This window comes from Oncorhynchus tshawytscha, linkage group LG10, assembly GCF_018296145.1.
Source record: "Oncorhynchus tshawytscha isolate Ot180627B linkage group LG10, Otsh_v2.0, whole genome shotgun sequence".
Lineage (NCBI taxonomy): Eukaryota > Metazoa > Chordata > Actinopteri > Salmoniformes > Salmonidae > Oncorhynchus > Oncorhynchus tshawytscha.
Window position 1 is genome coordinate 58,199,938 of NC_056438.1, and position 13,283 is coordinate 58,213,220.

General features: G+C 40.6%; 1 protein-coding gene across 6 annotated transcripts in view; it reads right to left on the reverse strand.

Moving 5' to 3' along the window:
* The window catches only part of LOC112260513 (catenin delta-2), a 138,477-nt gene that overhangs the window by 111,907 nt on the left and 13,287 nt on the right, over nt 1–13,283 (reverse strand). For all 6 annotated transcript variants that reach the window (XM_024435681.2, XM_024435684.2, XM_024435685.2 and 3 more), the window contains exon 2: nt 7,824–7,957. In XM_024435681.2, the coding sequence (XP_024291449.1) occupies nt 7,824–7,952 (129 nt within the window). In that variant the 5' untranslated portion in view covers nt 7,953–7,957. The remainder of the gene's footprint in view (nt 1–7,823; nt 7,958–13,283) is intronic.

Sequence of the window (13,283 nt, forward strand, 5' to 3'; positions counted from 1 at the left end):
GGGCAGCTGAGAGTGAATAGCAGCTGAGAGGTCCTCTAGAGTGAATAAACAAAGCTATCTCCTCCCAAACCATCTCTTTATTCAAATCGTCATTGGGCCAGTATACCAATTCAAAAACATGTTCAGAATTTGAATAACCAAAGCTTAACAAGACACCAGACATATGTCTGCTGGAACTGAAAGACATAGCTAAATTGGTGAGCAGGATAGTTCCATACACAAACTGTGGAACAGTGTAGAATACCCTGAATTCAAATGGGGGGGGTATGCCCAATAGCTTGCAAACAGTACATCCCTGAAAACACCATTAAACCTATTAGTTGGTAGAATAAATGACTAGGGGAAAGAAGATGGAATTCTGCAGCTTCAGGAAACTATAGTAGCTGTGGTCCTCGAGTGGACATGCCTAATTGTGCCCTGTGGTACCGAGACTGACATTTAACTTCTTCAGAGGAGACAATTTGATTACAAAATGTCATCCTGGGTATGCCTCACACATTCTTTTGGGGGTTTCATCTGATTCCTAAAAACCAAGAGGTGAACTTAATCAGTAAAAAAAACAAAGACAAGGAACACCCTGTAACCGAATAAGACTGTGCAGGGAACGTTGGCTGGAGAAGATAAAAAAGTGATGGAACGTTCAGTACAGGCCTACACAAAGTACACCACATTCATATGAAGCTAGGGGTGTCCTACCAAATAACATTGAACTAACTCAAAACATTAACCATTGAGATACAGGGTAGCCTATTAAGCCTAGGATAATAGTATTGGCTGAACTTGAGTAGAGAACCTATGGGCGTTAAAATCCTTGGCTTAAATACTCCCGTTGAGACAACATTTCAAAGCTTTTCCTGGGTTGACTGAGAACTCACCACTACTGACTGTCTTCCCACTCCTCAGCTGAGTAACACAGTGCTGGATTTCAGATTGATCTGTCTAATGCCTCATTCAGATTTGTTAGAGCAACTGTATGCCTCTAAGCCACTCAAACTGCACTTCTACCTCTCTGCCATGGTTGTCTGATTCTCTCATTCAAGCCAGATGCAAAGCCAATTTTCCAAGTTTTTCCCCCTTGAGTCAACTGACAAAAAACCATGTCCTATATGCCAACACTTAGCAGTCTGAAACAAATGAATTGTAAAGAAATGAGAACTCCAAATCCCTGCCTTATTCCCCAAAAACCTCTCTTACTGAATAAATATTGGATCCATTTTGAAATCCCTTCTTTTAACAATACAGTACTATGGAATTATAAGCCCTGTTCACACAGTATCAGACATGATTGTGTCAGATGTATTGTTAATTGGTTGAGTTAATGTAGGCAAACAATTTGGCTTTGTAATATTACAAAATGAGACACAAGGACCAACACTAACAAATAGCCTAATAATTGATGAATGTATTGTATAATTCAACAATGAACACAATTAACTATAACTGAGGGATCGAGAATTTATCACCCTGATTTAATGTAGCTAGGCCAGCCATGACACCAATCATCAACTTCAGTTTATTTCATGATGAACAATAAATTATAAGATGTGTTATTCCTAATATTGGCCCTGTCCTGCATGATCCTCATATACATCTTCAGTATCTGGGCTCGACATTCACTCACAGTTAAGTCATGAGTGACAGTCTCCATATTGAACCTTTTGTTCGACAAGACTGGTAAAGAGCAGGACTGTAATATTCTGAATTTGATTGATACGCTAAATGCTATTATGCACATAATTATGATATGGACAAAGTTGGGGGAGGGGATTGATGAAGAAACTACTCAATGTAATTTACTGATGATATAATAACAATATAGAGTAACAACATTAGGTTTTCAAATTAAGTGACCCTTTTTTCCACAGCCACTATTCAGTCTCTATAACTTTATTTGAAAACGTCCTATTCATTATAATAGTCTCCTGTCCTCTATCAGCAAAGCAGCCCATATTCTAGAATGGTACAAATTAGAGGGACTATTTCACAAGACTTAATAATTCTCATTAATTATTTCAGGCTGCTGAAATGACATCACTTCAGCAAAAACCCATTTGTTTAAACATCCATTAAGTCTAAAGAGGTGACCATGATAAAAAATAAAAAAAAAGATTAGCATTCTCTCCCCAAACGAAATAACACATCTGAATATTCTAGCTCAATGCATTCCTCACGTTGCTGTAGAAATGATTGCTAGATGTTTGATATGCCAGCGCTCTGAATAAGATGACACTGATTTGCATTCCTAATTTGCCCTCACGTGTAAGCTACTAATGGCTCCGGCTGGTTTCATTTGCTCACCCTGTTGCCTGCTGCTGATTTGATTCCTGATTTTAGAGCTTCCAATATGAGAGGACAAAATGAGGCATCACACGTTGGCATTTACAGCACTACTTCAAACCATGGTCACTGGCAGATCTAAATGAGGCTCAATAATAACCAAGCATGGTGGAACATAGTTCATCTTAATATCCTTGGGGACTGAAAACAAAGTCACACCATACAGTACTAGAACCACCCCAAGGTTACAGTCATTTAAAGACCGGGAAGTTAAATTTGAAGTTTCACTTCAACCCAATGTCGATAAACCTTTTCCACCAACACACTCCTCAAGCCCGTTTATTGTTGATGTCCAAAGCCAACCAACCCTATGACTGAAAAGTGTAGTGGTTATTTGTCCTGGTAAATCCATTGGAGGGCTGATGCTGTTTGCCATTTACTGATGTGGAAGTAAGCAACCATTGACCATTAACACTGCATTTCAAATATGTATCACTGTTACACATTTGACGGTACAGTATATTGTAAGATAAACAAACATATCTAACATCAAACATGAAACGTGAAAACTGACAATACTAACAATGGAAGAAGACATGAAAATACATACACTACCGGTCAAAAGTTTGGACACACCTACTCATTCAAGGGTTTTTCTTTATTTGTCCTATTTTCTACATTGTAGAATAATAGTGAAGACATCTAAACTATGAAATAACACATATGGAATCATGTAGTAACCAAAAAAGTGTTCAACAAATCTAAATATATTTTAGATTTGAGATTCTTCAAAAAGCCACCCCTTGCCTTCATGACAGCTTTGCACACTCTTGGCATTCTCTCAATTAGCAGGTGTGTCTTCTTAAAAGTTATTTGTGGAATTTATTTCCTTCTTAATGTGTTTGAGCCAGTTATTTGTGTTGTGACAAGGTAGGGTGGGTATATAGAAGATAGCCCTATTTGGTAAAATACCAAGTCCATATTATGTCAAGAACAGCTAAAATAAGCAAATAAAAACAACAGTCCATCATTACTTTAAGTCATGAAGGTCAGTCAAATCGGAAAATTTCAATACCTTTTAACGTTTCTTCAAGTGCAGTCGCAAAAACCATCAAGCTCTATGATGAAACTGGCTCTCATGAGGACCGCCACATGAATGGAAGATCCAGAGTTACCTCTGCTGCACAGGATAAGTTCATTAGAGTTACCAGCCTCAGAAATTTCAGCCCAAACAAATGCTTTACAGAGTTCAAGTAACAGACACATCTCCACATCAACTGTTCAGAGGAGACCGTGTGAATCAGGCCTTCATGGTCAAATTGCTGCAGAGAGGCCACTACTATAGGACACCAATAATAAGAAGAGACTTGCTTGGGCCAAGAAACACGAGCAATGGACATTAGACTGGTGGAAATTTGTCCTTTGGTCTGATGAGTCCAAATTGGAGATTTTTGGTTCCAACTGCCGTGTCTTTGTGAGATGCGGTGTGGGTGAATAGATGAGATGTTTTCTGCATGTGTATTTCCCCCCGTAAAGCATGGAGGAGGAGGTGTGATGGAATGAGGGTGCTTTGCTGGTGACACTGTCTGAGATTTATTTACAATTCAAGGCACACTTAACCAGCATGGCTAGCACAGCATTTTGCAGCAATACGCCATCCCATCTGGTTTGGGCTTAGTGGAACTATCATTTGTTTTTCAACAGGACAATGACCCAATATACCTCCAGGCTGTGTAAGGGCTAGTTTAGCAAGGAGAGTGATGGAGTGCTGCATCACATGACCTGGTCTCCACAATACCCTGACCTCAACCCAATTGGGATGAGTCGGACCGCAGAGTGAAGGAAAAGCAGCCAACAAGTGTTCAGCATAGTTGGGAACTCTTCAAGACTGTTGGAAAAGCATTCCAGGTGAAGCTGGTTGAGAGAATGCCAAGAGTGTGCAAAGCTGTCATCAAGGCAAAGGGTGACTATTTGAAGAATCTGAAATATAAAATATTTTTTGATTTGTTAAACACTTTTTTGGTTACTAGATTAATCCATATGTGTCTTGATGTCTTCACTATTATTCTACAATAAAGAAAAACCCTTGAATGAGTAGGTATTCTAAAACTTTTGACCGGTAGTGTATATTCCTAAAATTCGTAGAGCTTTTCTTGCCCCAGTGGGTTTTGTGTGGTTGCTCACGCTTGAACTCCCTCCTCTCGCTGCTCCACAATGCACAGGAAGTAGACAAATCCCCTGAAAAGCATCAACAACAAAAACGTCTGCCTTTTATTTGTATTCAAACAACTATCCCAATGCTGTCAACAGAATAAAAAAACAAAGAGCCAGCCGTGACTGAGGTGCACCAGCTTGAATAAATGCAAGCTTGTGGAGGTCTGTATATATATATATATATATATATATATATATATATATATATATATATATATATATATATATATATATATATATATATATATATATATATATATACACACACACACACACACACACACACACACACACACACACACACACACACACACACACACACACACACACACACACACACACACACACATGCATGTAGGCTTTTATTTTTACCCTCCTGTTAGGGCCATTAGTATGTCCCAGAGCAGTCCCATGGGTCTGCGTTGCGGTGGCCCACTTTACCATTCCACAGCTTGTCCTTTTCTACCTTTTTCTTAAAAGCAGGAGGAGTGTCTGTGTAACCACTGTCATGATGCAGGGGATTGTCATGGTTCATTTCCCATCTACACACATGGTCTTGGTTCTACTCTAAAATGGCTGCATGTGATGAACATAAATAGGCTATATCTTATTGCTGGTAAGGAATATCAGTAGGATACTTCCATAATGTAACTACAAGCCAAATATATTATATTGAGCACAAACTCTTATACAACTGAACATAGTTTTACACCGCAAGCATGTATACAATGACAATGTGCAGAATTTATTTTCCAGGCCAACTTTCTCCATGTTCCGTACTACTGAATGACTAACTTTATTAGTTACTATATTATTACAGAGATATTCTTGTGAGAGATAAAATCTAATCAAATAAAAAAATGTGTAGCTGTTAATGCGAGGTTAGTGAAATGCTTGTGTTCCTAGCTCCAACAGTGCAGTAGTATCTAACAATTCACAACAATACACACAAATCTAAAAGTGAAATAATGGAATAAAGACGAGCAATATAGGAGTGGCATTGACTAAAATACAGTAGAATAGAATACAGTATATATATATGAGATGAGTAAAGCAGTATGTAAACATTACTTAAAGTGACTAGTGTTCCATTATTAAAGTGTCCAGTGATTCCCTGTTTATGTATATAGGTCAGCAGCCTCTAAGGTGCAGGGTTGAGTAGCCAGGTGGTAGCTGGCTAGTGATGGCTATTTAACATTCTGATGGCCTTGAGATAGAAGCTGTTTTTCAGTCTCTCGATCCCAGCTTTGATGCACGTGTACTGACCTCACCTTCTGGATGATAGCAGGGTGAACCGGCCACGGCTCAAGGGCCCTGCGGTTGCGGGCGATGATACAGTCCGACAGGGTGCTCTCAATTGTGCATCTGTAAACGTTTCTGAGGGTCTTAGAGGCCAAGCCAAATTTCTTCAGCCTTCTGAGGTTGAAGACTTCACCACACTGTCTGTGTGGGTGGACAATTCAGATCATCAGTGATGTGTACACAGAGGAACTTTAAGCTTTCCACCTTCTCTACTGTGGTCCCGTCGATGTGGATAGGGGCATGCTCCCTCTGCTGTTTCCTTAAGTCCACGATCAGGTCCTTCATTTTGTTGACGTTGAGGGAGAGGTTATTTTCCTGGCACCAGTCCGCCAGGGCCCTCACCTTCTCCTTGTAGGCTGTCTCGTCATTGTTGGTAATCAGGCCTACTACTGTTGGAGGTGTGCTTGCCACACAGTCATGGGTGAACAGGGAGTACAGGAGGGGGCTGAGCACCTTTGCACCTTTGTGGGGCCCCTGTGTTGAGGATCAGCGAAGTAGAGGTGTTGTTTCCTACCTTCACCACCTGGGGGCGGCCCATGAGGAAGTCCAGGACCTAGTTGCACATGGAGGGGTTCAGATCCAGGGCCCTGAGCTTAATGATGAGCTTGGAGGGTACTATGGTGTTAAAGGCTGAGCTATAGTCAATGATCAGCATTCTGACATTGGTATTCTTCTTGTCCAGATGGGATAAGGCACTGCTCAGTGCAATGGCCGATTGCATCATCTGTGGATCTATTGATGTCTAGGGTGTCAGGTAAGGAGATGATATGATCCTTAACTAGCCTCTCAAAGTTCTTCATGATGACAGAAGTGAGTGCTACAGGGCGATAGTCATTTAGTTCAGTTACTTTTGCTTTCTCTTTCTCAGTTACTTTCTCTTGGGTACAGGAACAATGGTGGACATCTGAAGCAAGTGGGGACAGCAGACTGGGATAGGGAGAGATTGAATATGTCTGTAAACACTCCAGCCAGCTGGTCTGCACATGCTCTGAGGATGCGGCTAGGGATGCAGCCTTGCAAGGGTTAACATGCTTAAATGTCTTACATTGGCCACGAAGATAGCTACATTTCAAAGGAATAGCATAATATTAAAACGGGCCTACACAAAGTCTAGTCTCCCTATAGTCTCACCCGCTAATCAGAGTCAATGTTTACTGTCCTCTGCACCACACACTCACAGAATACAAATGGCACCAATTACTTGTGTCTCTATACCTCACTGCACCCTCCAGAACACTGACACGTTTACTTCGTCCTCAGAGAGCAACACTGAAGGGCTAAAAAGGATTTCAGGCACTGAAGAGGATCTGATGATGAAAAAAGTAATCTGACTGGCAGTAGCAATTCCACCACTTTTCAACCTAAATGTCATTATCTCCAGCACAATACCAGTGTCTACATATGTGAAGCCTGCACCATTCTAAATTTTGTCGAAAAAATATGTATAGTTAAAAAGTTATTCCGGATGACATCATAAAAAGTTCAAACATTTTAACAACAGTGATTTTCATCACTATGAGATTTAGGGTGGCGAGAGGAGCAAGCAAATACCCTTGTTGCAGAATCTTTAAAATCACTGTTTTTCATACTTTAATCCTACCCTGTGATGTTACAGGACTTTTCTTCATATCTTTTTAACGACAGGTCATGGAAGTGCTCATTTTTCACATTATATAAAAACTGGTATGATGCTGGAGATAACGAAAATGAGGTTGAAAAGTGGAGGAATTGCCTGTTAAAGGCTGCATCAACCAAACCAAAAATATACTTCATACTAAGTTGCCATCAGTTAAAGGGGAATTTTACTTGAATGTATATTATTCATTAGTCCATTTTTTATACAGTCACACAAAATTGTGCATTCAAATGTCATTAAAGTTTTCACAATATATTGCTTTCAATCTCCTGATGCCTAAAATCATGCAAAAGCTCACATGTTCCTCTCATTATGACGTGTTTTGCATGGAGGGCCTTGCTCTTACTCTGAAAGTCACCCCTGTATGTTACAGAGTAAAACTGGAAGGCCTTACCTGTTCCTTGACAGAGGCCAGTATAGCTGACGTTGTCTCCGTCTCGGAGACGTCTCCATTAGAGGCATTTAGAACTGGACTCAGCATGGTGGAGTTCTCAGAGTCAGAGGCTGGTTCTGGAACTGGCATAACTCCTGAAAGGCAAAGGATAATGTTAGGTCAGCATTAACATGGGACATCCTCCACTATAGCATAAAATGCAGAAATTGTTCAGTTATGATATTAATCACTTAACTTTCATGAAACAGTTTGAAGTCTGTTTGACTTTTCTCATGTTGGTTCTTCACAAATCACAACATGATGTGATAGATTGCCATTGGGGGAGAGATCCTCAGCAAAATATATGACTGTATATTGTAGTTTCTCTCATACCGCTCACAATTCCTAACCCTTACTTTCTGTAAGTGGGTACTTTGCCTCGGTAGAAAATCTGGATACAAAGAGATTAATCTGGTTCAATCAGATTGTGAACATAGCTAAGACTTGTAAACTATATCAGTCATATCATAATCTGCTCAGTAATCATCTGGGCAAGAGCATGTACTAATGATTTCTCTGTGTGCGTGTGTGTGTGTGTGTGTGTGTGTGTGTGTGTGTGTGTGTGTGTGTGTGTGTGTGCGTGTGGCGTGGCGTGGGGTGTGTGTGTATGTAACAATGACTCTACCGTCACCTCGAGCAGAAAGGACCTAAATCTCCAGATAATCCTAATGTAGTGAGAGATCAAATAATGGCCATGACAGCAACACAGATGGCAGCTTCTAAAAGCTGATGAAAGCTTGTCAAAATTGATCCTTCCCATCCAAGTCTCTGTGCGTGTATGGCCGTCACTAGATCCCCCAGTCAGTCGGGTTGAAGGTAAGGGGAAGTCGAGCGTAGCCTGGAAGCAGACTGGATCTAGACTATTCTGGGATGCTGCCAGGCAACAAGCCATGGACACTGCTAACATGGCAGACCAACATCCTTCCCTTGTCATCCATTTTAGTCTCTCTCTCTCTCTCTCTCTCTCTCTCTCTCTCTCTCTCTCCCACTCACTCACACTTGAGATCGACCTAGTTCAGTGCTTCCTCTTATCTTCTCCAGTTTATGAGTTCTAACACTGGCCACTTATCTGAGGAATGTCTTCTCTTGCCACTGTTTCCTCCCTCCAGGGTCACCACATCTAATGTCATCCTCATCTTTCATTAGCATGGCGCTCTGCCTCAGTTACATACTAACATTTAGTGCTACACTATGACTTTCATAGCAAGGATTTTTTTGAATTACAATAGGATTATCCAAATTGAGTTATTTTTGTAAATAGTGAAAACAAAATTAAACATTTTCCATATCCCAACTAGATGCTCTATTTTGCCATCTGTGCAGACAGAATGGATTGTAAGGAAGTATTAAAATGGATTATATATTATTATTACTATTAAGTCAATATGTCAACGAACCACTGTTAGTATCAAAAAGCCCTTAAATTAAGATGCTGCAGTCCATTCTAGGTTGAACTTCCAGTCTGTGACCAGTTCCTAAGAATTGACCTGTACAACACAGCTTCACCAGTAGCAGCCCAGCAACATCTGTGTCTGTACATATAGACAGGAAGTGACGGTACAGCTGAATTAGGGCCATATTTTGATGTTGAAGTAATCTTAAAATATGAATCTGCCTCTGGTTGATACAATCTGTGATGAAACATCAAGAATAAACCTAATTGCTTTGTACTCTTATCAGTCGAAGAGAAACAATGCTTTGAAAAAGGCATCAGCATATCTGTATATAATGTATAGTCATCACAATACTGTTGTCCAACTCATTCCATTTCTTTTACTTTTGTCAGACTTCTTTCTGCACAAAGTAAAGCAGTATTGATCGTAAATTCCAAAGTTGTCAGTCAAAGGAACATTTTACAATGTACTGTATCTCTGTTCATTCAAAGCAAACAAAGATTAATTCCAATTCCCACTGCTTCAGACTGTAAAATCCAAACATAAACTCTGTATATTATCACAAAGGATTTATGCTTATGGAGTGTATTTGTGTATTTGAAAAAGTGTCCCCTGCTGTCTCATTAAAACTTACTGCACAATTTATTTTGCATTGGTAGTCATCCATGGATCTGTCTAGACACAGGCTCCTGTCAAGATGTCAAAGGAGGCCCATTTAAGTAAAAAAAAAAAAAAAAGGACAGTAATGGACAGCTAACATGCAGACCACACCGCTCGAGTCACGTGTGCGAGCGTTGCGAAATAAATGTACACATACAGTACATGTCATTCAATCATTGCTCCCATACTTCTCACGCACATCAACGGGCGTCTGCGTATCCAGGCGCTAAAATAGAACTTGGTTCTATTTGTGACACTTGACGCGTTGCAAGTCCCGCCTCTGCCATATCTTCATTGGTTTTCAGGAGCATATACCCACGTGGGTGATTGAAAAATAAACTGAGGTTCACACTCCAGTCCAGTTGGTGGTGGTAATGCACCTTAAAGTTGGTTGTCAACTGCCATATAAAGTCCAAAGAGGTAGAAGAAGCCAGAAGGAGGAGAGATTACAAGAAACAAACTCAGTTTACCCTTTTATCTGTGGATTAATTCTCAGACTAGAGGACCTTGTGCATTTCAGGTAAAATAACAACCCAATGTTTCTATCCCTAGCAACAGCAAACTAGCTAGCTAAATTGCCATAAATGTTTAATGCTTTTCGACCTGTCCCCAAATTAATATAGTTGGTTCAGAGTTTGTTGCGATATTTCAAATCAAATTGGTCACATAGACGTGTAGCGAAATGTTTGTGTTTCTAGCTCCGACAGTGTAGTAATATCTAACAATTTCACAACATATACCCAAAACACACAAATCTAAGTAAAGGAATGGAATTAAGAATATATAAATATATGGACAAGCAATGTCAGAGTGGCATAGACTAAGATACAGTAGAATAGACTAGAATACAGTTTATACACTTCCCGTCAAAAGTTTTAGAACTCCTACTCATTCAAGAGTTTTTCTTTATTTCTACTATTTTCTACATTGCAAAATAATAGTGAAGACATCAACACTATGAAATAACACATATTGGATCATGGAATGACCAAAAAAGTGTCAAACAACAAATCAAAATATATTTAATATTTGAGATTCTTCAAATAGCAACCCTTTGCCTTGATGACAGCTTTGCACACTCTTGGCATTCTCTCAACCAGCTTCATGAGGTAGTCACTTGAAATGCATTTCAATTAACAGGTGTGCCTTCTTAAAAAGGTAATTTGTGGAATTTCTTTCCTTCTTAATAATGTGTTTGAGCCAATCAGTTGGGTTGTGACAAAGTAGAGGGGGGGGTGTACAGATAGTCTGACCAATCGGAATCCACCCTTGGACTGGGATATGTTCCGGATAGCTTGCGAAAATAATTTAGATGAATACACTGAAACGGTGACTGAGTTCATCAGAAAGTGTATAGGAGATGCCGCACCCACTGTGATTATTAAAACCTACCCTAACCAGAAACCGTGGATAGATGGCATGGTTAACCCTCGCAGTGCTGCCGGCACAGACGTCATCCCTAGCAATGTCAATGGAGCATGCGCAGACCAGCTGGCTGGTGTGTTTACTGACATATTCGATCTCTCCCTATCCCAGTCTGCTGTCCCCACATGCTTCAAGACGGCCACCATTGTTCCTCTACCCAAGAAAGCAAAGGTAACTGAACAATATGACTATCGCCCCATAGCACTCACCTCTGTCATCATCAAGCTCATCATTAAGGCCCTGGGTCTGAACCCCGCCCTGTGCAACTGGGTCCTGGACTTTCTGACGGGTCGCCCCCAGGTGGTGAATGTAGGAAACAACACCTCCACTTCACTGATCCTCAACAATGGGGCCCCACAAGGGTGCGTGAACATCCCACTCCTGTACTCCCTGTTCACCCATGACTGCGTGGCCAAGCACGCCTCCAACTCAATCATCAAGTTTGCAGACAACACAACAGTAGTAAGCTTGATTGCCAACAATGACGAGACAGCCTACGGGGAGGAGGTGAGGGCCCTCGGAGTGTGGTGCCAGGAAAATAACCTCTCACTCAACGTCAACAAAACAAAGGAGATGATCGTGGACTTCAGGAAAGAGCAGAGGGAGCACCGCCCTATCCACATCGACGGGACAGTAGTGGAGAAGGTGGAAAGTTTTAAGTTCCTCAGCGTACACCACGGACAAACTGAAATGGTCCAACCACACAGACAGCATGGTGAAGAAGGTGCAATAGCGCCTCTTCAACCTTAGGAGGCTGAAGAAATGTGGCTTGTCACCGAAAACACTTTTACAGATGCACAATCAAGAGCATCCTGTCGGGCTGTATCACTGCCTGGTAAGGCAGCTGCTCCGCCCACAACCGTAAGGCTCTCCATAGGGTAGTGAGGTCAGCACAACGAATCACCGGGGGCCAACTACCTGCCCTCCAGGACACCTACACCACCCGATGTCACAGGAAGGCCAAAAAGATCATCAAGGACATCAACCACCCGAGCCACTGCCTGTTCACTCCGTTATCATCCAGAAGGCGAGGTCAGTACAGGTGCATCAAAGCTGGAACCGAAAGACTAAAAAACAGCTTCGATCTCAAGGTCATCAGACTGTTAACAGCCATCACTAACAGTGGCTGCTGCAAACATACTGACTCAAATCTCAAGCCACTTTAATAATAAAAAATTGGATGTAGTAAATATCACCAGTCACTTAAACAATGTCACTTTATATAATATTTACATACCCTACATTACTCATCACATATGTATATACTGTACTCTATACCATTTACTGCATCTTGCCTGTGCCACACGGCTATTGCTCATCCATATATTTATATGTACATATTCTTATTCATTCCAGTACACTTGTGTGTATAAGGTAGTTGTTGTGAAATTGTTAGATTACTTGTTAGATATTACTGCACGGTCGATACTAGAAGCACAAACATTTCACTACACTCACATTAACATCTACTAACTATGTGTATGTGACCAATAAAATATGATTTGAAGGCGAGGTCAGCACAGGTGCATCAAAGCTGCGAACGAGAGACTGAAACACTGCCATCACTAGCACGTTAGAGGCTGCTGCCTATATACATAGACTTGAAATCATTGGCCACTTGAATAAATGGAACAATAGTCATTTTAATCATGTTTACATATTTTGCATTACTCATCATATATATACACTGTATTCTATTCTACTCTACTGTATCTTTGTCTGTGCTGCACTGACATTACTCGTCGATATATTTATATATTGTTAATTACATTCCTTTACTTAGATTTGAGTGTATTGTTGAGAAATTGTTAAATATTACTTGTTCGATATTACTGCACTGTTGGAGCTAGAAACACAAGCATTTCGCTACACCCGCAATAGCTTCTGCTAAACACGTGTATGTGACCAATAAAACTTGATTTGATCTTCCACGGTCTGCATG